Source organism: Peromyscus eremicus, chromosome 1 (genome assembly GCF_949786415.1).
Source record: "Peromyscus eremicus chromosome 1, PerEre_H2_v1, whole genome shotgun sequence".
In the NCBI taxonomy this organism is placed as follows: domain Eukaryota; kingdom Metazoa; phylum Chordata; class Mammalia; order Rodentia; family Cricetidae; genus Peromyscus; species Peromyscus eremicus.
The window spans coordinates 167633147-167660873 of NC_081416.1; the positions used below are offsets into that span (position 1 = coordinate 167633147).

Below are 27727 nucleotides of genomic sequence, written 5' to 3' on the forward strand. Positions count from 1 at the left end.
CTCGCTCCTTGAAGGCCTTTCATCTGCAGTGGCCCTTTGGCCAATGTCCACCCTCACTTTTGAGCATGCCTCCCATCATTCTCTAAGAAACCTGCCAGTCTTCTACACGACAGGATGTCTTTTGTCTGAATCCATCTGCCAGACTACAAGGGTTTTATTTTTTTAACTATCATATAAGGAGGGCAAGAACAAAAGCTACTTGACATATTTTAAACAGAAAGGAAATGGTTTAGAGTACTAGATTACAAATTCTTGAAAGGGTTGGAAGAACAGAAGGGGAAAAAGATGTTTTCAGAGGCAAGGATTGAAGAAAGTCGTGTTTGGAGCCTTTCATCTACTCCACTGCCATGTAGCTGCTACAAGATGGGCAGAGGAGGGGTCAGAGTGAGATACCAGAGCCTGCACTTCTGACTGGTTGGAATGGAGTCTTTCCTTTGAAGGCCAGAGCAGGTTCAGATGAGGAGAGACAAGGGAGAGGGGTGTGGCCCTTTCCTCTTTGGGTCTGTGCTGGGAACTACACAGGGACTAGCTCACCCACACCTGCAACCTCTTTTGTAGTGGGCAGAATGCAGGTGAGTAGCATAAAGGGTGGAGAGGTGCAGCTCCTCATCTGCTGCATGAGGAACTAAGGACACACAGTTGTGGCTCTGAGTGTCCCCATCTCCCCAGAGACATCTGAGAGGAAGCAGGCAGTGAAAGTGGCAGTGCTTACCTCATTAAGAGAGTTGTCATGTGACCTGGGGAAGCAAGAGAAGAGTCCCCAGATCATGGAAGTGCAAAGCTCATCTAAGACATGTGATTTGTAGTAGTAGGAGGAATTTAGGCTCAGGAAAGAAAGAGAGAGAAAGAGAAGCCAGGGAGACACCAGGGGCCAGACAGACAGACGAAGCAGGAAAGTAGGACAAACAGAATGAAAGGTAAAAAGCCCTGAGGCAAAACATACATGAATAGAAACAGCTTTAATTAAGGTAAAGGAGCTAGTGGGACAAGCCTAAGCTAAGGCTGAGCATTCATAATTAATAATAAGTCTCCGTGTCTTTATTTGGGAGCTGGTTGACGGCCCAAAGAAAATGCCAGCCAGAGTCTGGGAAAAGAAGATCTGCTCTGTAAGTCAGACAGGAGACAGTGGCTGGTGTCCAGGATGCCATGGAAGGATGGGCAGGTGGTGGGACCTTTGATTCCCGAGGGTCAGTGCCTTTACTTACTGTGGGTGGATGGGTCCAGTTGTCCTCACTGAGCATGCTCTTCCTCCTCACCCTAAAGAAATGGGAGACACTGTGACTGTTGTTTGGTTCCTCAGTTGGGAAAGACCCTGGGAGCAGATGATTTCTGGGAGCCGTTTGGTGTCCTTGCTGTGCGTTCACACCATGGCTGCCACTGCCTTTCTTGGTGCTTCCTCCTTTTCCAATCTAACCAGCCCCTCCTAGTCTTTGATCCTTTTACCCCATCATACTTGCTGTTTTCTAACTGGTGCTGGGGATGGTACTTTGGTTAAGTGGGACATCCCGGATCCCAACGGTCTCTTCTTTTCAGTGTTCTACACATTCTGTCTTCACACCCACACCCCTTTGTCTCCCACTGGTGGGTTCTTTTTTCTCACTGCTTGTCCCAGGGGACCCTGAGGCTCATCACTGTAGATTCTCTGTCTGACCTTTACATTCTCCCGCTGCTCTTTTTCTTTCGTCCGTTCCTTTTGCTTCTTGTCTTTTTCTTTGTGGCGCCTTTTTTCCTGACTGGAAGACAGAGAAATACAATGGGTCTTTTGTTCTAAGCCCTGTGGGAATAGGAATGGCCATGACCAGCAGAGAGTGGGGTTTAGGGAGCGGGAAGGTAGGGGTTTAAGGACCCCATGAATTAGTGAGAAGCCAGCACTTAGGAAAGGCAAGAAGAAATCCAGTCTAGAGACAGACACAGATAAAGAAAACCTTTTCCGTTCGCAAGCAAGGAGGAAGTAGAAGAGGAAATGTCACCATACCGGTTAAGTTTCTTGAAAAACACGAAGTACGCCAGGCCTCCTAGGATAGCCAGTCCAGCCAGAACTTCAACAGCCAAGGCAGCAGCAACCGGAACTGACATGGGGAAATTTCTCTGTGATGGTTGATCTGTTGTGGAAAGATTCAGAAGAAGGAAGAAAGAATCAGAGTACACACCTGGGGAAGCTTGCTCAGCATGGTGTGTGATCCCTGTCTGTTTCTTTGTGTGCATTTTCTGTAAGAATGTTGGCTGAGTGAGGGGAGGCATGAGTCTGAATGCAGCAGCAGTGGCAGCACACGCCTTGAAACCCAGCACTTGGGAGGCAGAGGCAGGTGGATCTCTGTGAGTTCAAGGCCAGCCTGGTCTACAGAGTGAGTTCTAGGACAGCCAGGGTTGTTACACAGAGAAACCCTGTCTCGAACCCCCCCTCCAAAAAAAAAAAAAGAAGAAAAAAGAAAACTGAATATCAGAACCAAATAGCTTTCCCCTAGTACCATCTGCAAAAACAGCACTAAACAGATCAGAGACCTAAATTACAGAACTAAAAACGCTAAAGCTTTTAGAAAAAGGTAAAAACTTCATGGCATTGGATTTGGCTGTGCTTTTTTGACTGTGACAGCAAAGCAGAGGTGTCAACAGCAACCAAACAATAAATTAAGCATCCTGCAAAGAGAAGACTTCTGGGCATCAAGGGCTTGTCAGCCACCTGATGTTGTACTTTACAGGCTCTAGTTGCATACTTGTCCAAATCATTCAGATGAGACAGAATAACTGCCTCATGAAGAGCAGGTCCTACTGTGGACCTCCACAAAGCCACTAAAGCCCTCTGCCTGTCGGGAGCTTCTTCCTGAACACAGCCCTCTGTGGCTCAGTAAACTGCCTGTTGAATGCTGCCTCTGCATTCCCAATTTTCTTAGAAACAGCTGTCCTGTCATCTTCCACATCCTGATATTCCTGGGGACTTTGTGTGATGGTAACAGTGTCCTAATAGCTCATATCAGCCAGTCAATCCCAGACTGATTTCTGCCACAGTCCCTCAGGTTATACAGCCTTTGTCTCAGGACAGGTGGGTGGTTACATTGCTCAGTTTCTCCATTTCCCTGGTACTCAGACCAATCCCTCCACACTCAGGCCAGAATCCTCATGATCTAGGCTCTGACTAGAGCTGTCATTGTTTGCTTAAAAACCTTTCCCAATTCAAGCACTTGAGGGGCTGAGTGTTCAACAATCATCATAGTTTCTTGTTCTGAACCTCTATTAAAGCTCCTTCTGGGTGCTGAAACATGCGATACCCTGTTAAAGGTCAGACCTGAGGGGATTCTATCACTCCCACCATGTTGCTTCCATGAGTTCTAAGTGAAGCTGTAAGCTCAAAATAAACTTTCTTCTCTAGTTGCTTTGGCCACTGTGTCCTCACAGCAATAGATAAGTAACTGAGACACCACACACCCCACATTTACGCCACACATACACACACATACACACACCACACAGACACACACACACCATACACACACTACACCCCTCCCCACACATACACACACACACCACACCCCCTCCCCACACCCCTCCCCACACATACACACACACACCACATACACACACACACCACACACACACCACACCCCTCCCCACACATACACACACACACCACATACACACACATCACACACACATCACACCCCTCCCCACACATACACACACACCACACCCCTCCCCACACATGCACACACACATAACACCACACACACCATGCATACACACACACCACACATCCACCACACACACACATCCACCACACACACCCCACCTCACACATACACACACACCACACCCCTCCCCACACATACACACACACACATACCACTCACACCACACATACACCACACACACACACACACACACACACACACACACACACACACACACACCACTGCCTGGGATGCAAAGTGAGACTTATTCTAAAAACCCAACCAGCAACAAATAAAGCAAGACTACTAATAGACCCAGTGATTATTGTGTATCTGGGTGTATGTCCAGGAGAGCTGGATGCAAGGGTGCAGGAATCCCCACAGACACCATCCTCACAACTGTCACACACACACACACACACACACACACACACACACACACACACACATACACATACACACACACACAGATGAATAAAAAAATAAGAAAATGTGGCACATTTTAATTGTACCACACATCGGTACAATTATAAAATAGAATACTATTATTTAAAAAAAAAATGAGCCGAGCATGGTGGCTTATGCCTTTATTTCTATCATTCAAGGGGCTGGAGCAAGAGTATTGAGAATTCAAGGCTAGACTGAAACAAAAAAAATTAGATTCCTTTCTCAAACAAACCAAAATGGTAAAATTCTGATACATGGTACATAATGGGTAAACTCTGAAAATATTGTGCTACGTGAAGGGAAGCAGATATAGAAGGACTGTTCATATGTTACTCTGCTCATGTGAGCGGGGTAGTTGGATAAATTGTAGAATGGTAGGTAAAGGGGCTGAAGAAGGAAGAGATGGGGGACTATTGTTTTTATATGTGGCTGTATGTGTTCATGTGTGCACATCTGTGTGGAAACCAAAAGCTGATGTTGAGATCTTCCACAACCACTTGGCCACTTGTTTTCTTATTCTCTTTCTTTTTTTGAGACAGAGTCTCAAAATCTATAGTTTACCAATTGGCTAGATTGGCTGGCTAGTAAGCTCTAGGAATCCTCCATCTCTGCCTTGCCATTTCTTACCATACCTGGTTATACATGGGTGATGGAGATTCACACACATGCTTGTCACTGTCTGTCCCCAGAGCTAATGTTGAATGGCTCTAAAGGTTTGCATGTTAAATGATAAAGTTATGAGATTGGACCATGGCTATACAGCACTGCAAATGTAGTTTACATCACTGAAAAATAGCTAAAACAGGAAATACCATATATATATATATATATATATATATATATATATATATATATATATTACCACAAAAACAACATACAGAAAAGAATCTTGTGCAAGGTCACATTGTAAATGGCAGACACAGGAAAGGAAACAATGCCTTCTCCATTCACAGATTCCATCCAGAGCCCTAGATCAAGCCAAACATAGGTTAGACATATTCAGAAGAATCCAGATGTGCGGTGCACAACTGTAGGAGCAGCACCTGGGAGGTGGAGGCAGGAAGATCAAGAGTTCAAGACAATCATCATCTATATACTGTGAGGATGCCTGGGCTGCATGGGATATTGTCCCCCCAAAACAAAAAGACTCCAACAAAACAAAACATTCCAGAACAATTATCTCTGCACTGAAAACTGCACAGACATTTCCTGGCATCATTTCTCACTAACAGACTAGTGCTCTTTGTGTGGGAGTCTGTCAGAGGACCAGCTCTGATCCATTGAAGGGTTCTTGTGGGGAGGAGAGAGGAATGAGGAAGTATTAGATAGAAAGATAGAAGGAGAGGACAAGAAAGACAGAGACATAGGGTAGCTTCAGGAGGGCCCTGGGTCAACACCCAGCCGCCCTAAGGTTTATTCCAAAGGACTAAACATTTTATACAATGCCAAGGGGAGAGGCAAAAGATCAAAGCACAATGTACAGCCAAGTGTAGACCCTTCAAAACACCTGGTAGCCATGCCCATGGCCAAATCATCCCATTATACAGCCCTGTTGGGTAAAGCAAGCTCAGGATCTCTAACCTTGAGTAAGGCTCAAAGTGGGGACTCCCACACTTTTCCTTGTGCTGGCGCTGTGTGACGTGCTGGAATCTGAACATGATGTACAGTATGTGGGATGGCATGCAGACTTATGTGGAAACACTGACGTTTTTGCAAGGAACTAGAGCATCCACAAATTCTGATGTCTGTGGGATTCCTGGAGCCAGTTACCCATGGATACCAGGGATCACATGCCTGACTCAGAGCTTAACCCTTAACCACTTTGTAGTTGGGTTTACAACTTTGGTTTTGTTTGCATTCAAACAGTTTGAAGACAGGGCCTTACTCTCTATCCTCCTGCCTCAGCCCCCTAAATGTAGGGTAATAGGTAGGTGCTACATTGATTCACTATATTGGTGTCTCAGGTGATAGTCTCCCCCCTGTGTCTGTCATCTATTTTGCACAGTATTAATAAAGAATCCCCCAGTAAGAGGCCTTGGAGATGCTAGAGAGGGTGCAATAGCTTAATGGAAAAAAAAAAAACTATCTGAGTTGGATCCCTATAACCCAGGTAGAGGTGGAAGGAAGGAACCTATTCTATAAAGTCTTCTGATCTCCACACATGCACCATGGAACTGTGCTCTACCCAATTATAGTAAAATAAAAGTGTAAGATGTCCCCTGTAAGATGTGGGAGGAAGAGAACTTGGGTCACTCACAAAGTACGTCCAGGCTGACTGGGTCACTCAGCTTGGAAATGAAGGGGTTGGAGACCTCACACTGGTATGCCCCAGCATCCTCCTTTGTGATTGGGCGTATGGTGAGCCTTTTATTATTCCAGGAGAACATCACCCTGTCTGTGGCCTTCAGTCTCTCGTTATTGAACGTCCACAATATGGAAATGCCAGTATTCTCTGATACACAGGTCAGGTCCACCAAGTGGTTTTCTAGGACAGTTCTATTTCTGATTTGGATATGGGGCTTCAGCAAGTTCTCTGTGAAAAAATAGAAGAGAGAGACAACTAGAGGAGTCTTTCTGAAAAGGTTTCTGCCAGCTCGTGGGGGCCAGAGTGTACAGTGTAAGACGGCTCAGAAGTTGTCTCCAAGGCTGGAGCTGTCCTGTCTCAGTTCAGTAGACAGTCTATAGGAAGAGTGAGGGACCCACTTGTATCCCCAATCATCTACTGTGTCCCCTGACTTGACCCCACGGCACATCTCTAGCTTTCATATCAAGAATCTCTTTTAGGCTCTAATGTCCAACATTTTTACCATGAGGGAATACTTGACTCCTTTTGAATGCTCATTAATTTTAAATTTCCATACAAAATAGTACATTTCATTACAACACTTCTGAGAAATAGCTGTCATACTTTGCTCACACTCATTCTACATTACTCTTATTTGTCCCCTCCCTTCTTGCTGGTCACTCCATCCTGCCAAATTGTCTCCCTTCACTTCTCATAGTCATACATACATACACACACATAAATGTGTGTATATGGGTGTCTGTTATCCATGCCACAGTGGACATGGGTGTGCAGGTAACTCTGTGGTGTGATGACTTAGAGGTTTTTGGAGTAGACATTCAATTATGTGTAGTCCTGTTTTAGTTTTGAAGACCCTCTACTGATTCCACAGGTTCCATAGAGTAACTTAAATTTCCACACACAGTATGTAAAGATGCTTGCCCCCAGCAATTTCTCCAGTATTTGCTATTTGTTTCCTTTCTGACTGGGGTGAGATGGAATCCCAGTGCAGTTTGCATTGCATTTCCCTGCTGCTAAAGTCCTGTATGTCTTCCATGCATGCTTCTATGGCCACCTGTTTCTTCATCAGAGGCATTGTCTCAACTCACTTGCCTATTTATAGATGACACGATTTTTTTTTTGGTCCATAACTTAAGCTTTATTGAAAACTTAACACCAAACAAGAGATCAAAAACTATGGAACACTTCAGAAACTTGGGTCTCATCGTTGGTTGGGGCATGCTAATCTCTTCTCTGTCATTCCAGTTTCAGCATATGTGCTGACGGGTACCCCATGTCACATAAGTGCCTTGCACAAAATGGTAGAAGCTTTTTATGGGCATTTTGGGAATCGTTTTAAAAAAAGCTTTTAATTTCCTGTGAAAGTAATTAAACTATTTTTTAAATTTTATGAATGGTTTTCAAAAAATTTAAAGGGCTGGAGACATCTCTCAGTGGTTATGAGCACAGGCTGCTCTTGCAGAGGATGTGGGTTTGGTTCCCAGCACACACATGGTGGCTCACAATTGGTAACTCCAGTCCCAGGGGGTTGAATGCCCTCTTTTGGCCTCTGTGGGTACCAGGCATGTAAGTGGTGCACAGACATACATGCATGTAAAGCATGCTCACCCCCCCATACACACAAAAAAAAAGAAAGAAGAAAAAAGAAGAAACTGAAGCCAGCAACTCATGCCGCAATTTTGTGTTTTATTTTATTTAAAAGATTTTACTTTTCATTTGTGTGTATATATATGTGTCTGTGTATATGAGTACTCAAGGAAGCCAGAAGAGCTCAATTAATCCCCTGGAAATGTATAGTTAGTTGTGAGCTGCCAGTGTGCAATGAAACTCAGGTCTTCTGTAAGAGCATCAAGTACTCTTAACCACTGAGCTATCTCTCCAGCCCCTCAAACAGCAATTTAAAAAACCAAGCATGAAAACACAGCTGAATCCAAAGATGCACTAATTTTTATACATACCCGACAAGAAATGACAATAGGAAATATTAAAGGCCTTTGTCTCCCACAACTGAACAAACACATTTGTGTAAGAGCAAAATCCTATCTCTTTTGAAAACAGGCTCTCATGAGCTCACTATACAGACAAGGCTGACCTTGAACTCGGGATCCTCTTGCTGCATGTTGGGAACCAAGGTTACAGTGAAGTGGCATGCACCTGCGCTGTAGGAACATGTTCGGTTCATTCCCTGCGTGGCTCTGCACTGATGTCTGGTGGTTGGTTGCAGGTTCAGAAACCACTTGTGGTTGCCAATCTTCTCATGAGCCCCTTAGTCTGTGTTGACTTCTACTTGGGAAATTGGTCTCTATTCTATGCCTTTGATGGTCAAGTCTGCTTTTGTGTTCCTGTCTCTCTGTTACATCACTGCGTCTCTGAAGTGAAAATTAAAGTCAATTATGTGATGGCTCCAGGGTGGCTCTTTCTGTTAAGGATTACTCCAGGAATTCTGGATCCTTGCAAGTTCACCTAAATTTTTGGATTTTAAAAAACTATTTCTGTAGAAAAAAAAGTAATAAAAATTTTGATGAGGGATTTCTCTGAATCTGTAGCTTGCTTTTGGGGACACAGCCCTGTTTTAAATAATTTTGTCAATCATGATAATGTAACATCTTTCTATTTTTAAATGTCTTCATGTTTTTTCCCCTTGAATGTTGTCATGTAAATCTGAAATGTTACCCAAGTCTCATGTTTGAAATATTTGGTCTCCATCTAGTCATACTGTTTTGGAGGTTGTGGAATTTTTAGGATAGGTGTATTCCTGCTAGCAGATATAGGTCTGTCATGGCAGGCCTTTGAAAGCCCCTTGAAATCCCAGAAGGTCTAGCTCTCTCTGCTTTCTGACCTGCCAGAATTTGAACAAGCTAAGGTATAAACTCCCACCACTTGGAACAAAACATCCCTAACATACATTCCCCTTTTTGCCGGTTAGATTTTTGTCAACCTGACATAAGCTAGGGTCATCTGGGAAAAGGGAACATCAATTGAGAAAAGGCTTCCATCAGACTGGCAAATAGAGTATTTTTTTAAATTAATGCTTGATGTGGAAGTAATCAGCCCACTACGGGCAGTGCCACTCCTAGTAAGTGATCCTTTGTAGTATAACAAAGTAGGCTGAGGCCTGGCAGCTTGGTGGCTCACGCCTTTAATCCCAGCACTTGGGAGGCAGAGTCAGGTGGATCTCTGTGAGTTCAAGGCCAGCCTGGTCTACAGAGCGAGTTCCAGGACAGCCAGGGCCGCGTGCGTGCGCGCACGCGCGCGCGCGTGCGCGCGCGCACACACACACACACACACACACACACACTCACACGAGGCTGAGCAAGATAACATGGGGAGCAAGATAGCAAGCAGCATTCCTTTATAGCATCTGCTTCTGTTCCTGCCTCTAGGTTCCTGTCCTGTTTGAGTTCCTGCCCTGAATTCTCTCTGGGATGGACTCTAAACTATAAGCTGAAATAAATCATTTCCTCCCCAAATGGCTTTGGGTCATGGAATTTTATTAGAGAGATAGAGAATAAACGAAGAGTCCTCCACGATGAACAGATCTCCTGAATCTGTGAGTCAAAAGAAGTCTTTCCTTATGTTGCTCCTGTCACATGTTCACAGAGAGAACAAATGACAGAGAAAGCTGGGAGTATGAGTGTGGTCACTGCTGTCACAAACCTGACCGTGTGTGTGTGTGTGTGTGTGTGTGTGTGTGTGTGTGTGTGGCCAGCTTTTGGAACTGGTTCGCGGGATGAGTGGGAGAATCCAACTGTGTCTAGAGAATGGACTAACCTGTGGCGGGGAGGAAATGGAGGGAACACAGCATTCATTCAGCAGCATGGGTTCCATTGGAAGTCAGGTTTACAGTGAGGAGCAAAGAGCAGAGAAGAAGCATCTGTGACAGCTCCTGCTCTGGTGGGGGTGGCTACACGTCTCTGGCAGACGGCAGAACTTGGAGTCATCCTGAGGTACTATGCATACAGAACTCAAGATTCCAGGGTGACCAGGACTGTTGGAGCTCCAATGCCACCAGGTGCTCCCGAGGCAGATGGCACCATAGGATTTAATGTATACTGTGTTGGGTTTCTTTCTCTTTTAAAAAAAAGTTCTTTTAAAATTGTTTATCAGTTTAATCCCCCCCCCCCCCCCCCCGTGTTCCTGAGCTATGGTGTGCATGTGTTAGGACAACTTGTAGGACTTGGCGCTCTTCTATGGGGGTGCTGGTGGTTGCATTAAGGTTAGCAAGGCTTGGTGGGTGCCATCTTACCTGGGGATCCATCAGACCTGGGTTTTACTCTATTTTTACTTTTAAATTATTATTATTATTATTATTATTATTATTATTATTATTATTGGTTTTTCGAGACATGGTTTCTCTGTGTAACTTTGGTGCCTTTCCTGGAATTCACTCTGTAGACCAGGCTGGTCTTGAACTCACAGAGATCCACCTGGCTCTGCCTCCTGAGTGCTGGGATTAAAGGCTTACGGCACCACCACCTGGCCCCTATTTTTATTTTTAACTGATGTCCTCTATCTGTCCTTTTGGAAATGGGAATGCCTACATTGAATCATTTTATATTGGGAGTGTGTAAGTTCCTTTTGTATTTTATAAGGGTTCACAGCTAAGAGTTTCCAGGAGTTTCAAAAGACACTTTAGGTTTTAAAAAGTGTTGATGATGTTATGACTATGGGAGTTCTTAAATCAAACACATCTTCTGAAAGGGCTACAAACCTTTGGGCACAGGGTATAATATGTGTTGAACCTGAAATGTTGCTCCCAGGCATCCATGTTTTATGCATTGGACCCCAGCTGGTAGTGTGGAGAAATTCAGGAATCTTTTGGATGTGGTCTTCTGGGTGAGTGTAGGCCACCATGGGTAGACCTACCCTAGTTCTGGTTTAGCCTCCTCCTCTTGTTTGCTGAGCTGTAAACACATGCTAGGATGGAGAGAGCTGGGCTAGGCATTTGTTAATTTCTTTGTCTTTTCAAAGAACTAACTCATTTATTTTTTTAAACATTTTTATTTTTTCTGTGAATGGATGTTTTGCCTCCATGTATGTCTGTGATGCCATGAAGACCAGAAGGGGACATCAGATTCCCTGGAACTGGAGTTATAGACAGTTATGAGCCACCAGGTGGTGCCAGGAATCTAATGAGGGTCCTCTGCAAGAGCAGCCATTGCTCTGAAACCCTGTGCCATCTCTCCAGCCTCTCACTGATTTTTTATGTCCTAGTCTGTGTTATATTAATTTCTATGTCAATCCTTACATTCATATACTGGTTTTGTGTTCATTATTTTTTCTATGATCTTCAAGTCTACCAATAAGTTATTTGAGTTTTCTCTTTTTTTCTGTTTGGTTTTGTTGCAGCAGAGTCACTCGTAGCTGAGGCTGTCCTTGAACTTGCTATGTATCTGATGATGACTTTGAACTCTTAATCTTCCTTCCTTTTCCTCTTTTCTTGGATAATGGCATATGCCACAATGTCTCTGCCTGAACTTGTAATGTGAGCACTCATAGCTATATGCTTTCTCTTAGAATCATCTTTCCTGTATCACAAACCTTCTGAAAATTAGTATTTTAATTTTCCTTTGATTCTAGGAATTTTTGAGTTCCCTCTCTGGTCAATAAGACCGATCATTCAAGTGTTCAGTTGTTAGATCTCCATGATTTTGTATAGTTTCTGTGTTTTCTCTCACTGTTACTTTGTAGTATTATTCCAAATGGTCTGAGAAGGCAGGAGAAGTGTTTTTAATATTCACTAAGACGTAGTGTATGGCCTTAAAATGTGATCTATGTTAGAGAGCATTACAGGAGATACTGAGTATGTTTATTCCATGTTCCTGGGTGGAATATCATCTTGATATTTATTAACTCTATTCCATAGTGCGGTTTCATTCTGGTCTTCATCTATTGAGAATGGAGTATTGAAGTTATTCTGTATTATTGTGTCTGTCTATGTCCAATCCTGTTTTTTTGTTTTGTTTTGTTTTGGTTTTTTGAGACAGGTATCTTTAGAGTCTGTCCTGGAACTCTGTCGGTAGACCAGGCTGGCCTCAAACTCACAGAGACTCTCCTGCCTCTGCCTCCCGAGTGCTGGGATTAAAGGTGTGTGCCACCACCACCTGGCTTACTTAAAATTCTTGATGGATCATTCCCTTTGTTGGTACTGTATCTCTTAAGGGTAATTTTGCCTTGAAATCTACTTTATATAGGTATAGCAACTCCTTGTTTTTGGCTCCTTCTTGGTATGTTGACTTCCATATATTCACTTTCAGTGCGTGTCTGTGTTTGTCAGTGAGGTATGATTCTTACAGATAATGGTTGTATTGCATTGCCATGTGTGTGCACCTGTGTGTGTGCAAAGGCGTGTATGTATGTGTGTATACGTGTCTGTGTTTGTCAGTGAGGTATGAGTCATGGATATTAGTTGGATTGTCGAGTTTATGTGTGTGAGTGCATGTGTGTTCTCAAAGGTGAGTATATGTGTGTATTGTGTGCACATATGTGTATGTGCATGTGTGTGTGCATTTTAAAAATACAGTCAGCTAGTCCTCCTTCAAGCATTGCATTGGGGCCATTTTCCTGGAGCTATGGGTGAGGTTACTTGGCTGGTGTTTGTAAACTTGCTATTTTATTTTCCTTATTGATCAGAATGTCAATTATTCTTCTCTTTTCTATTCAGATTAGGAATTTACTCATTTGCTGAGTTGGAGATGGCTGAATGTTTCATAATTATCCTTTGCTCATTGATTATTCTCATGAAAGATGTTCCTGCCAGTGCTGTCATGGTTGAGACTTGCTCCTTGTCTGGTGTGTCTGGTTCCTTCTAGTGTTGTCTGAAGCACTAAGTGGTCAGAACTGCTGTCATTTGTGCTTGTCTAGGAAGAGTTTTACTTCTCCATGGTCTTTATTTTATCTGTTATTTTAAAAAATGTGTATGAATGTCTGTGTTGCATGTATTTATGTGCACCATATGTGTGCCTGATGCCAACAGAGGTCAGAAGAGGGCATCAGATCTTCTAGAACTGGAATTACAGGTGGTTATAAACCACCATGTTGGTGCTAGGAACCGAACCTAGGCCCCCTGCAAGAGCAGCAAGTCATCTTAACCCCTGAGCCATCTCCCTAGCCATTCTCCATTGATTTTACAAGACTACTTTGCTGAATATAGTGATCTTGTCTGTAGATTATTTACTTTCAGGTTTTGAAACATATTATTCAATGTTTTCCTGGCTTTCAGGGTTTCTGCTGAGGGGTCTTGATACTCTGACAGGCTTGTCTTTGAGTGAACATTTTTTTTTCTCTTGCAGCTTTTTGTAATTTTTCTTTGTTTTATAGCCTTAGAATTTTAGGCATAATGTATCATGGGGAGGTCCATTTATAGTCATTTCTCTTTGTGATTCAAAATGGCTTTTTCTGCTCCACTGTCAACTTTTTTCCCTGGCTCTGGCACATTTTCTGGTGGAATTCCATTGAAGAGTTTTACTGGGCTTTTAGTTTGTGTCTTAGATTCTTCTACCCTGGGCATTCTCCAGTCTAGTCTGTTGGTCGTGTCTCAGAATGGGCCAATGGGCTAGGTCGAGGATACTGTCCATTCTTCCTTCACCAACCTTGGGGTTCTAAATGCCTGCTGCCTTATCTGCCTTTATGTGGGTGTTGGGGATCTGAATTTGTTTCCACCTCTTTGCAATGTCAAACACTTTATTGGATGAGTCATCTCATTGGACACTTCCATATTTCCTTTCCCTCCTTAGCAGCGATCCCACAGTGAACTACATTTACTGGTGTACCACATTTATAGAGTCCACAACCTCCCATGACACATTGGCAGAGCTAGGACCCGGCTTTGAGACATCTACCTCAAAGCTCACTTTTTCTCATTATCATTCTCCTGCCCCATGGAGGTTCTGGCATTGATTGGCTTCAGACTTTATCCAGATTCAGGATAGCCCTTTCAGGACAATTCTCCACCCATCCTGTCCTACTCTAGATGGGGTCAAAACAGAGCCAGTCACTAGGGCAGGAGCAGAGCTGTGAACTCCTATCTACCATCTTTCTGTTGGGCAAAGTGTTTCCATCCCAAAGCTGGAAAAATAAAAACAGTGTGAGCATGTTCTGAGTCTGGGTGTTTTCTTGTAGATTATGAAGAGTGCAAAGGATAAGAGGAGACACGGAGGATGAAGGGGTAACAGAGAGAGGCCCCTTCCTCTTCCCTGAGCAGCACTAACACTGCCCGAGGCTTCTGGAATTTAGAGATCTTCTCTTCTCCAATCCATGCTGAACTCTAAGTCAACAGAGAGAAGTCAATGTATTCAGGGGAAGAGAGTGTCTCCTGGTAAGGCACCTTAGGGGAGGACTGGGGTGTCTCCTGGTGAGGCATCTTAGGTGGAGGGCTGGGGTGTCTCCTGGGTCAAGGAACACCTTAGGGGGAGGACTGGGGTGTCTCCTGGGTCAAGGCACCTTAGGGGGAGGACTGGGGTGTCTGCTGGGTCAAGGCACACCTTAGGGGAGGACTGGGGTGTCTGCTGGGTCAAGGCATACCTTAGGGGAGGACTGGGGTGTCTGCTGGGTCAAGGCACACCTTAGGGGAGGACTGGGGTGTCTGCTGGGTCAAGGCACACCTTAGGGGAGGACTGGGGTGTCTGCTGGGTCAAGGCACACCTTATGGGGAGGACTGGGGTGTCTGCTGGATCAAGACACACCTTAGGGAGGACTGGGGTGTCTGCTGGATCAAGGCACACCTTAGAGAGGACTGGGGTGTCTGCTGGATCAAGGCACACCTTAGGGGAGGACTGGGGTGTCTCCTGGATCAAGGCACACCTTAGGGGAGGACTGGGGTGTCTCCTGGATCAAGGCACATCTTAGGGGGAGGACTGGGGTGTCTCTTGGATCAAGGCACACCTTAGCGGAGGACTGGGGTGTCTCTTGGATCAAGGCACACCTTAGCGGAGGACTGGGGTTTGCTTGCAACTGTGGACATGGGCTGTGGAGTTCCTTCCTCCCTGCTCTTTACAGAAAACCAGACTGTACCCCAGAGACTGGTTCTGATGTTACAAGAAGTCACTTACCAACTATTGTAATTTCTTTGACTTTGAAATCATTGTGGCCAGTTGTTGGGTTGTTGACATGGCAGGTATATAATCCACTATTACTCATGTTGACCTTGTGGATAAAGATATCTTGTCTAGAACTCCAGTGTTCTCCATTGACATTCCAGGAATACTGTGCTTTGGGGTGAGAGGTCGCCTGGCAGGATAGCCACAGGTTTTTCCCTTCCTCAAAGTATTTGTCTGGGGGAAATATTTGGGGGTTATCTGGGCCGTCTGGAGGAAAGAGAAAGACACATGGTGCCATGAAAAGATAAAGAAAGATCCTGGTTTGTAGGTCAGTGCATCCCTGAGTCAGGTGACAGCCTTTCTTTACAATTATCTGAAGCAGGGCTGTCAATTAGATCCATTGTAAAACAATTGTCTCAAAGGACTCGGGTCCCTCTCTAACATTCCAAAAGCACACATGGAGGATATCACCCACACCCTGTAAATTAAAACCTTAAACATGTGGCCTGCCCTGATTTCCATCACTCAGAGTGATCCCAAGCCTCTCCAGAATGGATCTACCCCTCTGCCATCTGTCCAAGGCTTGGCCTGCCAGGATGTGCTTGGAGCAGATGGCGTTGGCAGTCTGGTTCAGGGGCAAGAATCAGTGTCATGGACTCGAGCATTGGATGTGTATTGAGAAGCTGATATGAGAGAGAAATAGAAGTTACTCACAGAAAACATCCAGAGTGAATGGGTTACTCCGAAAGACACCCAGTGGGTTCTGCACTTCACACTCATAGCGTCCTTTTAAATGTCTGGAGACCTTGAGTAAAGTGAGAGTTGTGTTACCCCGGGACAGGCTGACGTTGTTGTCACCTGGGAGTTCCTTACCATTTAGCCGCCACGTGTAGGTTGTTTTCAGGAAGGGAGGGTCACAAGTTATTTCAACAGTGTCTTGCCCCTCCACAGCTGTGGTCCCATTGCTTCTTATGGAGGGTTTGGATAGCTGAGCTGTGTAGACAACAGAGAAAAGAATAATCTGTGTGGTACTGGACACCCAGTGCTCTGTCTATAAGGGTGGACCTTTCTCCCCACAGACAGGTGCCTGAGGCTCTAGGGACTCAGCCGCTGAGGTCACCTGCACTGGGTGTGGGGGGAGTACTGACTTTCTCACCTGTGAACTGAGCTGCAGTGTTTGCTTGTGGACTGACCCAGGAACTGCAGCAGCAGCCCCACCTGGCTCTCCTGGTCCCCACTGCCTGACCTTAGGCCATGGGGTGCTTGGCTCCCTCCAGCTGGGTTGCTCTCCACTGCTCAGCCTGAGCATAAGTCCTCTGAGGCTTTGCTTTTCAAGGCTGTTATGGTGAGCCACCATGGGACATCCCATTGTGCTTAAACCCTGTGAAGCCCCCAGTGTCATGGTTTCTGTATTGTATGGGTTGGTTAAAGAAAGAGGGTCACTCCAAGATGAATTTTAGGTTCTCTGGCAGCAGGGAGGAAGTTTCTGTGAACTGAACCCTGAACAGCCATGCAAAGGTGTATTTATTGATTGTTACACTTTTTGGAGGGGAGTAAATCAAGTTCCTCATACCAAAGTCCTTGTTCTAATCTATATGTTTTCTGAAGGAAACTATCACACGCTTGTCACTTTAGTCCTTATTGTGTACTGTTTGCAGTCCCTAATAATGCAAGACCTGCAGGTGTACCAGGACCATCTTGTGACAAAAGTCATGCAAAGGCTGTAAAACTCCTTCAGAAAAACAACTCTATAGAGAACAGAAAACAACCAGTTTCCGCAATGATTTCTTCAAGGTCAAAGTACTTCTAGAAAACAACTCTTCATTTTGATGTTTAACCCTAGATACAGTGAAAAATCAATTATTTTGTTCTAACATTTACTCTAGATACAATGATTCTGCTAGATTCCTACAATACCACAGTCTATCCTGAGCACTGGAGGGATGATCAGAAATTGCACACAGAAGACTTAAAGCAAGCTTCATATTGGCTCAGTGGTCATCCTGGACCCCAGTGTCAGAGTGAATGGGACAGACAGAATCATGCTCCTGTTTTTAAGAGGAATGGCTCTCTAGAGTGTAGTTAAGTCTTAGGCCAAAGTCTGAAGTCCTTCAGGGTGACACGTGGTTCTTCTGTAGAGGGATCTGTGAGTCCTGCTACAGGGACAGAACCATGCACAGGGAAGTCTGCCTCATCTGTTACATTAAATGTAGAAAAATACCATGTTGTATTAGTAAGTTTCAAAGAGTGGATGTCCGCAGCTGCTCTGGAGAGTGACAAGGCAAAGTGGACAGGATCCAGTAAATGCATGTGAAATGGCTTTATCCATTTACTTTTGACCCCATAAGCCACAACTCCAGCTGTATCAAATTCTCCCAGCTGGGGTAAATTGCCAACACACTCCTGGATTTGAGTTGACAACAGCTTTGGCGTGTCACAGTGTAACTCACTTTGTTGTGATAGTGACATCCTTAGAACACAGTTGCACATGGAAGTGGGTTAGCCCAAGCCAGCCCTGGTTGGAACAGCTCCCTCTTGAAGGTTCTAGGAAGTAGTGACATGTTGGAAAGGGGCCAGGAGCTTTGTGGCTTCCAGCCTCAGTCTTTCTGTAAATAATCAGTATCTTGTAAATCACTATAGTGAATCGAGGCGATTTCTCTGCCCTGGGTGTGGCTTATATCACATGCTAGCCACAGAAGAGCCTGGGTCAGACACAGGCAGCTAGACCTCTGGCTAATGGTGGAGCCTCATAGAAGCCTCTGCTCTGCTGTTGTCTGTGTCCACAGGGAGGGTCTGGCTGCAGGTGTTGGTAGGAAGGGAACTGGACAGTGAGCCACTACTGTGGGAAGGTAAGAGAGAAGCAAGCTGGGCAAGGGTGTTGTGAAATATTATTTTAACTAGACAAAGATGTGTTACATTTGTTTATGCTGCAGAATATTATTTTAACTGTGTAAAGGTGTGTTGCATTTGTTTTTTGCTGCATTTGTTTAATGATGTAAGGGTGTGTTTGATTATGGAAAGATGTGTTGCATCTGTTTCACCTTGCCTGCCTAAGGCACCTGATTGGTCTAATAAAGAGCGAAACAGCCAATAGCTAGGCAGAGAATGAATAGGTGGGGCAGAGAGAATAAATAGGAGGAGAAATGTAGGCCAGAGAGAGAAGACTAAGAGAAGGAGGAGAGAATGAGGGACATGCTCAGGATAAGAAGCCAGGCAGCCGCCAGGCATCCACCAGCCAGAGATAGAGACAGCAAGAAAATAACAAAGAAAGAAGGTAAAAAGCCCAGAGGCAAAACATAGATAAAGAGAAACAAATTAAAATAAGAGCTAAAATAAGGCCAAGCGTTCATAACTAATATAAAGTCTCTGTATCATGATTTGGGAGCTGGTTGGTGGCCCAAAAGAAAAAAGCCTGGTACAAAGGGAGGTACAGTCCCACTTGTAATAAGAGAGGAAAGTGATGGGTAACTAGAAGAGAGATTGAGGGGTCTCACAGTGACTTCTGAGCCCCCACAGACCACAAGCTCCACAGCTACCTCAGGAGCAAACCAGAAACTCTGAACTAGAAGTCAACTTGTGAAATGGCTCCTGGGGTGGCCTTAGGAGCAGGTGTTCACAGGAATGGCACAGGACCTGCCTCCAGTGTGGACAGAGTAGGTGTGTCCAGAGCTCTAGACTCTATACGCATTGCAGCATCTTAAAAGCTTGCAGGCTCATTAACTCACTCACTGCTCACTCCTCAGTATGGAGTCTGAGCTGGTCTAGACCTCTTGGCAGTCTTCCCATCCTGACCTTCCAAGTTCTGGGATTGAAGGCTAACGCCATCTTGCCTGACTTTCCCTGATTCTTTATCACACAACTATTAGGAGTTGTCTATACTTTGGGACCTGTCCTGGTTCCAGGGTTCAGTGGAGAGGGAGAAAGAACTGCTGTTTTCTTTATCCTCTAAAGGGAGCTCTCTCCCCACCCCACCCATCAATCAAAGAGATACATGATTTTAAGTAGAATAAGCTAGCATGTAGCTGGAGATGGCCAAGACATTCTCCTGATTCTTGTGATTCTGTTGCAGAATAAAAAGGATTGTGTATGTACTCTAACCCACACAACAGTCTCTCTCCCAAGCTTCCCATCTGAGGAAAGCACCCGACCACAGGTGCCTCAGAGGAAAAGGAAACACAGTCATAGTCGAGGACTGTGCTGTTGGCAAACATCTCGTCCTCTGTCCATCGCTCATGCCCTCTGTGGCCCAGATTAGCAGCTGCATTTCCCCACACTTTGTTTCCTTTCAGTGGGGTGGCTGTGGTGGGGATTACTATCTTGTCTATAGATGACCCTCACAGTTCTCACAGTCAGCTGATCTTGGTAAAAAGACCTCCTGTGTGAGGATCCAGGTCCCTTAGCCAGTCCTTGGCTGAGTCCTCAGGATCTTCCTCAGAGCCATGGTCCCTGGGACAGGGACTAGGTGTGGGCAGACTTCCCCTTCACACTAGCTGCTCTCTGAAGCGTGGTTGCAGGGGAAGGAGTCTCCTCTTTTCAAGTCTGTTTTCACCATGTGTGTCCTCCACTAAGTGCTCAAAGCCTAATAAGTGACCATGATGCAGAGAAGATGTAGGCATGGTCGGGACTGAAAGTCTGTGTGTGTGTGTGTGTATGTGTGTGTGTGTGTGTGTGTGTGTGTGTGTGTGTGTGTATGTGTGTGTGTATGTGAAATACAATGAGCCCCACTCAGCTGCTAGAGACCACAGGGAATAGGGAATTGCAGGAATCACTTACGGTATATGGAGACTTCCACAAGCATTGATTTTTGGTCAGACTCTGCAGAACGGATATTTAGGTTGTAGATTCCAGATTGCTTCAAGGTGACATTCTGTAACATCAAGGATCCATTAGGGTGTAGTGTCTCTCTGCCACTGTGTAGTTTTCCTTGTTTGGTTTCTTGAGATTTTATTTCATGCATTATAATTAGATCTTTGTCCAGTGGCTCTTTCCCTTTGAACCAGTGATAGGCTGAAAGGTTGTCTGGCAGATTGTGAGCAAGTAGAAGGACGTTCTTCCCTTCCAGGACAGCAGGTGGTACTGCCTCAATGGCAGGTGCAGCAGCCGTGGGCATGTTCCATATGGTTAAAAGTGAGGCTATGAGGAAGAGAGAAAGACACCAATGTGTGGACCTGTGTCGTGAATAGTTGTCTCTGTTCAACAGGTATGTGTTCTCACACGTGTGTATGTGTGTGTGTGGTGTGTGTGTATGCATGTTTGTGTGTTGTGTATGGTGGGTGGTGTGTGTAGTATATGTGTGGTGTGTATATGTGGTGTGTATATATGTGTGTGGTATGTGTATGTGGGGTATGTGTAAGGGTGTGTGTGTGTGGTATGTGTGGTGTGTGTATATGTGTGTGTGCAGTGCGTGTGTGTGGTGTGTGTGTTTATGTATGTGTAATGTGTATGTATGTGAGTGCTGTGTGTGTGTGTGTGTGTGTGTGTGTGTGTGTGTGTGTGTGTATGTATGTGTTTCCCTTCACCCCTGCCACTGTTGAGGTCAACAGCATGATCTCTATTCCCTCAGCTCCTTCACCTTCTCCTTCTTCGGTGCAGTAGAACTTTTTTCCTAGGTGTCTTCACTCATTCACTCTTCTCTGTCCTAAGATGAATACTCACCTCTTATACTGACCCAAGATGGTGGGGAGTGGATGAAGTCCTTGAGTAAATATGTATTATTGACATGAGTGCAGCCATGTCAAGGACCCCAGTGCCCCAGACCCATGAGAATGGCAATACCTTTCTGGGGGTAGGCTCAGGGATGGCAAAATCTTTTGGTCCATATATAGATGTTCCAAATGATTAACCTTTAGCTAAAGCCAGTGTATGTATGTAGACACTATCAACCATGGCTTCCTCCTCCTGGATATCTACAGCCTGAGACTCTTCCTCCTGCCGAGATAAACCAACCCACCTGCCTCCTTGTCCTGCTATACATGATAAACTTGCCTCCTCAACTCAGATGTATAACATAAACTCTAGGCCTCTGTTGGTGTGTCTCCATCAGAGCACATGGCCCACCTGATGCCAGTTTTTCTGTACATGTGTCTGTGTGTCTGTCCAATTTCGTGCCCTCGTCACCCTAGTCAGGTTTTCAGGACTCTGTCTTGTGGGATGCTGCTCTGAGTCTTTACATTCTGACCTTTCCCTGCTCTGTCTGCCCATGACTTTTGCCAGTCATGGAGCTCACGTTCTCGATGTCTTTGCTGGTTTGTCTTCCTGCCTAGAGTTATGCCTCCATAAGGATGGGGACTAATTTGATCCAGCTGTCACCCCAGTGCCAATAATAGGCTCAGATACCTGTGTAGGAATGAAGAAATGTTCCCAGGACCCTGAATGTTGAGAGTTTAACTTTGTAATCATGGACAGTATTTACTGGGCCAGGTATTTTTTTTTTAGTTACCTTGTGTGGACATCCCTGCAAGCATCACAGCTGGCAGGGAAACAATCCAGGTGAGTCAAGAATGAAACTCGGTTCAGCCTGACTTAGTTAGCTGGTGCTGGGCCAAACTTCTGGAGTCTGGCACCAGATGGTTTATTTTAGCCATATTTAAGCACAGTACAATTATGGGAAGAAACTTTCCTGATGACAATTGACTCAGTCCCAAGTGTACAATGAACTTAAGGCATGTTTACATTGAGATCATTTACAAAGTACATGGCTTCTTCCATAAGGATGGGTTCTGTTGACTCAGGAAAAGATGCTCAAGATACGAAGGTCTAGGGAGGTTGACTGATGTAAACATAATGCCTGTGGGAGTCAACATTGTCCTCACCCTAAGATAACTCAGAAGTCACTTAGGCTGCAGTAAAATACAAGTGACATCTCTCACAAGGATAGGTTTATAGATTGAGAAACAATGCTCAAGACTTAGGGAGAAAAGTCTGGTATAAACAAATACAATATCCTGGGAGATTTGGTTGAAGCCTGGCCTTAGAGATAGCAAAGATCACCAGGTCACAAACTATATTTTTTCCCAGCATTCCAGGAGGAAGACAGGTAAATGTCTCCTTCCTTTGAAGAGATAAGCATGCCTGTTTAACTTTTTCCAGCTCCTCCAGTGCTCATCTGTGTACACAAGGACTTTTACCCTCTACAGCCTTGACACTTTATGAGAGTCAGTCTTGAGAATGTAGAGGCCACTGGGGATTAATCTGGAATATAGACAATGGAGTCTTTCCTCTCCTCACCAGTTCCAGTCTTGAGCACTTCCTGTGGCTGAGCCTCTTGTCCCTCTATTTGTCCTTTCTCCTTGGGGACTAAAAAGAAGCCATTTGTCCCTTATCCAGGGACAGAAAAGTCACCTGAGCAGAGGACCGAGGTTGCCCATAAGGTCACAGGGGGCATGAGCAAACCTGAGACTCAGCTCAGCCAATACACAGAGAGGGTCTCTCTGTACCATCTACTGAGGATAGTAGAGCCCAGTTCTACCAAACTTGCCACCACCATGCTCAGAAGGGTGGCAAATCCTTCCTCAGGGGGACTAAGTGGGAATATTGACATTGTATGTAGAAAATGTCCACATAGCTCTCTCTCCCCCATGGATATTTATGGCCTGAAGATTGCTTCCCTAAAGAGACTGCTCCTAGATTACTGTTGCTTTGACCCAACTGTTCTCCACAAACCCCGCCTCCTTGTTCAGCTGTATGCAATAGCCCCTCTTCTCTGTTCAACTCTATATAATAAACACACTGTGCTCCTGAGTGCTGGGGTTTCTTCATCAGAGATCCCAGTCCATCCAATCCCAGCTTTCCTGTGTGTCTGTGTGTCCACCTGTCTTTTCTTCATTCTCTCTCCATCCCAGTCTGGTCCATCCCTGGAGCTGTGCTAGACATGGCACAGCCAGTCTATTCATGTTCCTGCTCACTCCCAAGGTTGATCCCCTCACCTGCAAGCAGAAGCCCCTGCCAGGGGACACGTGTTGGGAGAAGGGCTGAGGGGGGCTCCATAGTCTGTTGTCTGCTTAGTCTTGCCTCAGTGGAAAAGAGCTCAGGCTTCAGAACTTCTTCCAAAGCCTGATGGTCTGATGTCAGTTCTGTTGTCCTTTGTCTCTCTGAACTGAGCTCATTATGGGGCTGGACCTTTCGGGGTCACATGGGCTGGTGACAGGGCCTGTTGTTAGGACTCTCCCCTGTTCCCTACCCATTTAGACCTGCTTCCTTTCCTCTCAGTTCCTCATCCCCCACAGACTGATGGGAGTCCTTGTCAACTGTCCACCCCAGCACTGATCTCTGATGTGTCCTTGGCCTGGGGTCTGTCCTCATCACAGAGGGAGACATTGGAGCCCCAAACTAAGGGTGTGTTTCCTTTTGTGACACAGAAACACAACAGGTTACCTGGTCTTCTCAGTGTCATCTAGTGCTCTGGGACAGTAGGACTTACTCTCAGCAGGAAGGTGTTAGGGGAGCCTAGGTGGCTCTAGGGCAGACAAATGGGCTGTCTGAATCATGACTGGTTTGGGAGATCATTCCTTTATCTGTCATCAGATTGGTCTATGTTCCTGGACAGAAATTGAGGAACAGAAAAAGATTCATGTCCTGAAAATGCAAGAGAAGGTGACCTGGATATACTAGGAATGGGAGAGCATGGTGGTGGGAAGTTTGGTAGAACTGGGCTCTACTATCCTCAGTAGAAGGTGCAGAGAGACCCTGTCTGTGTATTGGCTGAGCTGAGTCTCAGGTTTGCTCATGCCCTCTGTGATCTTTTGGGCAACCTCAGTCCTCTGCTCAGGTGACTTTCCTGTAATCTCTCCCTGTGGGTGATACTTGAAGGTAATGGGTTACACAGCTCAGAGAAAGAAAAGGAAGAGCCGAGTAGGCCACCTTTGAGGGACTTGTGGTTTGTTAGGTCAAAGTATGGGAACCAGGCTGTGAATTCACCTCTTCATCCAAAGCCAAGTTCATGTCTTGCTTAACGTTAATTTGTGTCCTAATTCACCCCCTCAATGTCAAGAGAAGACCCCCTTCTGGTGTCAAGGGCTGCAGCAGGAATGTTGGCCAGGCACCCATTCTCTGAGCTGCCCCGAACCCTGCCTGGTACAGATGGGCTCTGACTTCCAGGCTGCAGGCCTGGTCATCCTGACCCTCTTCACTGTGGTGTCCCTTCAGTGCTGGGCTCCAGTCTATGTGAGGAAAGTCTAGGGAGATCATGCTAGCTGTCTTGAGATCACTGGTCCAGAGCTGGAGAACTAGAGAGATGAGCAGTATCAGAGGAGCTTTGTGCCCCTAGGGTATCAAAGAAAAATCTGGGTATATGTCATTTTAGGGTTAAGATGGAGTTTGTGGGGTCTTTTATATGTAAAATCATATCATCTGCAAATAAAGCTTAAAAAATACATATGAAGAGAGAAGGGGACCAGCTTGGCTTTATGGACTTGGTCAGCTAATGATATCATTCATGAGGGGTCTGAAGATTATCTGGGCAGGTGGGTGTGTGTTTATAAGTCTTCCCTATGGTCTGTAGAAGAAGTTATATAGCATATGTAACAAGAAATGTATTTAAATCAACTCAAATATACAAATCAATGGTATTAATTACATTAGAATGTTGTCTCCCTGTCTCTACTATTTCTAAAATTTGTCATCTCAACAGGCTTTCTGTTGCCAATAAACGGCTGCCCTACCTCAGGCCCTGTAAACCTGAAATTTGCTTTTCTTATGTGACTTTGTATATTCTTGAACTTCTTTTTTTTTTTTTTTTTTTTTGGTTTTTCGAGACAGGGTTTCTCTGTGTAGTTTTGGTGCCTGTCCTAGATCTCGCTCTGTAGACCAGGCTGGCCTAGAACTCACAGAGATCAGCCTGGCTCTGCCTCCCAAATGCTGGGATTAAAGGCATGCACCACCACCGCCCGGCCCCATTCTTGAGCTTTTATTTACTTGTAATTATACAATGAATCCCATTTTGTTTCTAATTTATTTCATTCTGGTATTTCTAGATATATTCAACTTGTGGTTTGTATCTGAATTCTGTCTTGTGGTTTTGTTTTTTAATTTGGTAGAGGAGTGGGTGGGTGGGGCTGCCACATTGCTCTTTAGTTTCAGCATGTGGGTCCTGGGGATCAAATCCAGGGCACCGGGCTTGCAGATAGGCACTTATACATAGTGAGCCATCTCAGCAGGCTCTGAGAACTCTGTCTTTGTACGGCTGATTCTTCTTGAAATGTGTGTATGCTTCTCTATTCACCTGGTGACGGACGCGTGGCTGTGACCAGGAGTCTGTAACTACCCAGCTTGCACATGAAGCTCTAGTGCAATTCTGAGCATGTTTTCCACAGTGGGAGTGCTGGGTGGCTGTCTGTGTTCAGCTGTTAGGAGCTCAGTAGTGTTTCCCACAGGGGCTCATGTTTCAGATTCCCTTAAGTCATGCCCAAGGAGTGCACCTTTTCCAAATCCCACCAATGTTTGTCATTGAATTGTTTGAGGTGTCGAAGAAACCTTGTTAGGTGTGGACTGGGGTCTCATTTGAGTCTGATTTGTGTTTTTGAAGTAGAATAAGGTAGAAGAGGCCAATTGTTGGGTCCTGATTTATTGACTTCCTTAAGGCATTGCCTGTGCTGCCTATTTGCCGAGTGTGCCTTCATGGGCTACCTGAAAAGGAATGACCTGGAGGAATAGTCGAAACAATGGCTGTTCCCCTTGATTACCAGCTGACAGCCACGCCCGACTCTGTAAAATCTTACTTCCCACCCCACCTTGGGGTTTTAGAGTGTAAAATGAGAATACAAACCAGACCCGGCATCAAAACCTTTCAGGAGCTGTCTTGGGGTCAGTCCACTGGTGACATCACCTCTCTTCCACTCTCATTGGTGTCCTAGTGCTTATTCCAGGAAGGGTCCCTTGACATTTTCACAATGACTGATGATATTGAGTGCCCGCTCCTGTACTAACTATCTATTTGTACGTCTCTGGAGACATGTCTACTTAAGTCTTTCCCTATGCTAGGATTATTGTGCCTTATATGAAGTAGTGGATTATAATCATACATGCATAGAATGTAGTTTGATGAATTCTCCCTCCTGTGTTACCCTCTCTCCTTCCTGTTCCCCCCTTTACCCCTCCATGTCTCTGCTAGTCCCCTTCCTTCTCATTTTCTTCCAACCCCCTAAGTTCTGTATATGAGAAAAAACTTATGAGACTCCTCTAAATGTGGCTTATTCTGTTTAACATGATGTTCTCTAGTTCCATCCAGTTCTCTGCAAATGACTTAATTTCCTTCCTTTGGCTGAAGATACCCCATTGTGTATGTATTCCACATTTTCATAAAAATTACTTATTAATTTTTTGTGTGTGCACATGCATGCATGCACGTGTGTGTGTGTGTGTGTGTGTGTGTGTGTGTGTGTGTGTGTGTGTGAGCGAGCTTGTGCTTGTGCATGAATACTTGGTCTAGATCTCCATGCCTTTCAAATGCTGGACAAGCACCATATAACTGAATTATGTCCATAGTCCTTATTATTTGATTATTTTTTGTATTGAGGTAGGGTGTCTGTCTTTGATGCTCAGTGTGGTCTCAAAATACTGGCCTCAAGTAACCCTCTCCAGTCAGTCTTATGAGTAGTTGAAATTACAGATAGCACATCACCACACCTGGTCATAAGTTGTGTTGGGTAAATGTGTGCATTCATGGAGTAACCCCATGAGTAAGTTGTAAAATATTCCTTCCTCTACCAAGTTCCTCTGAGTATCTTCTCAGTTAATTCCACCCCTGAGTTTGAGTTCTCAGCACCATTAATTACATCTGTCTATTCATGGCTGCATTGAAATGGCATTTAAACCGTGCTCCTTCATATTTGACTTGTTTTGCATAACATGATCTTTTGGAAATACCTAATTATTGGAAATATCTTTCAGAAAAGACTAGAATTTTGCTGATGTTGCTCGGGATGCTCTGGAAAGAACAGACTCATTTGAGCCCAGGGGTGTGCCACTGAGCCCAGCAAGGTTCATCCATTTTATTTTACAAGACCTTTAGCCCATTAACTGCAGACAAGCATCAAAGTCCTAGAGAGACTATGGAGGCAAAAACATACCTCAATATAATAAAGACCCTATACAACAGGCCAGCAGCCAACATCATGCCATGTGAAGGAAAAACCTGAAGCATTCCTACTAAAACCAAGGCAAGACAAGGAAGTCCACTCTCTTGTAGTAGGAAACTGTTTGAGCCATGCCCTGGAGCACTGCCCCTGGTGAGGTAGCAGGTAGCTTATTACACCTGCCTATGACCTTGAGGTACA

General features: G+C 44.9%; 1 protein-coding gene across 2 annotated transcripts; it reads right to left on the minus strand.

The window, feature by feature from the left end:
• Positions 1-1115: 1115 nt before the first annotated feature.
• On the minus strand, positions 1116-23763 carry LOC131924795 (carcinoembryonic antigen-related cell adhesion molecule 6-like). 2 transcript variants are annotated; one of them, XM_059280073.1, is made up of 8 exons: positions 23381-23763; positions 20229-20588; positions 16170-16448; positions 15468-15722; positions 6370-6645; positions 1976-2102; positions 1652-1733; positions 1116-1257 (listed from the first exon to the last, which is right to left on the minus strand). In XM_059280073.1, the coding sequence occupies exons 1-8, from the start codon at positions 23439-23441 to the stop codon at positions 1231-1233; spliced, it is 1467 nt and encodes a 488-aa protein (XP_059136056.1). In that variant the 5' UTR covers positions 23442-23763; the 3' UTR covers positions 1116-1230. The 2 variants fall into 2 exon arrangements, with proteins under 2 accessions (XP_059136056.1, XP_059136057.1); XM_059280074.1 differs by having other exon boundaries at positions 1119-1257; positions 16329-16448; positions 23381-23761.
• Between the last annotated feature and the right edge of the window lie 3964 nt (positions 23764-27727).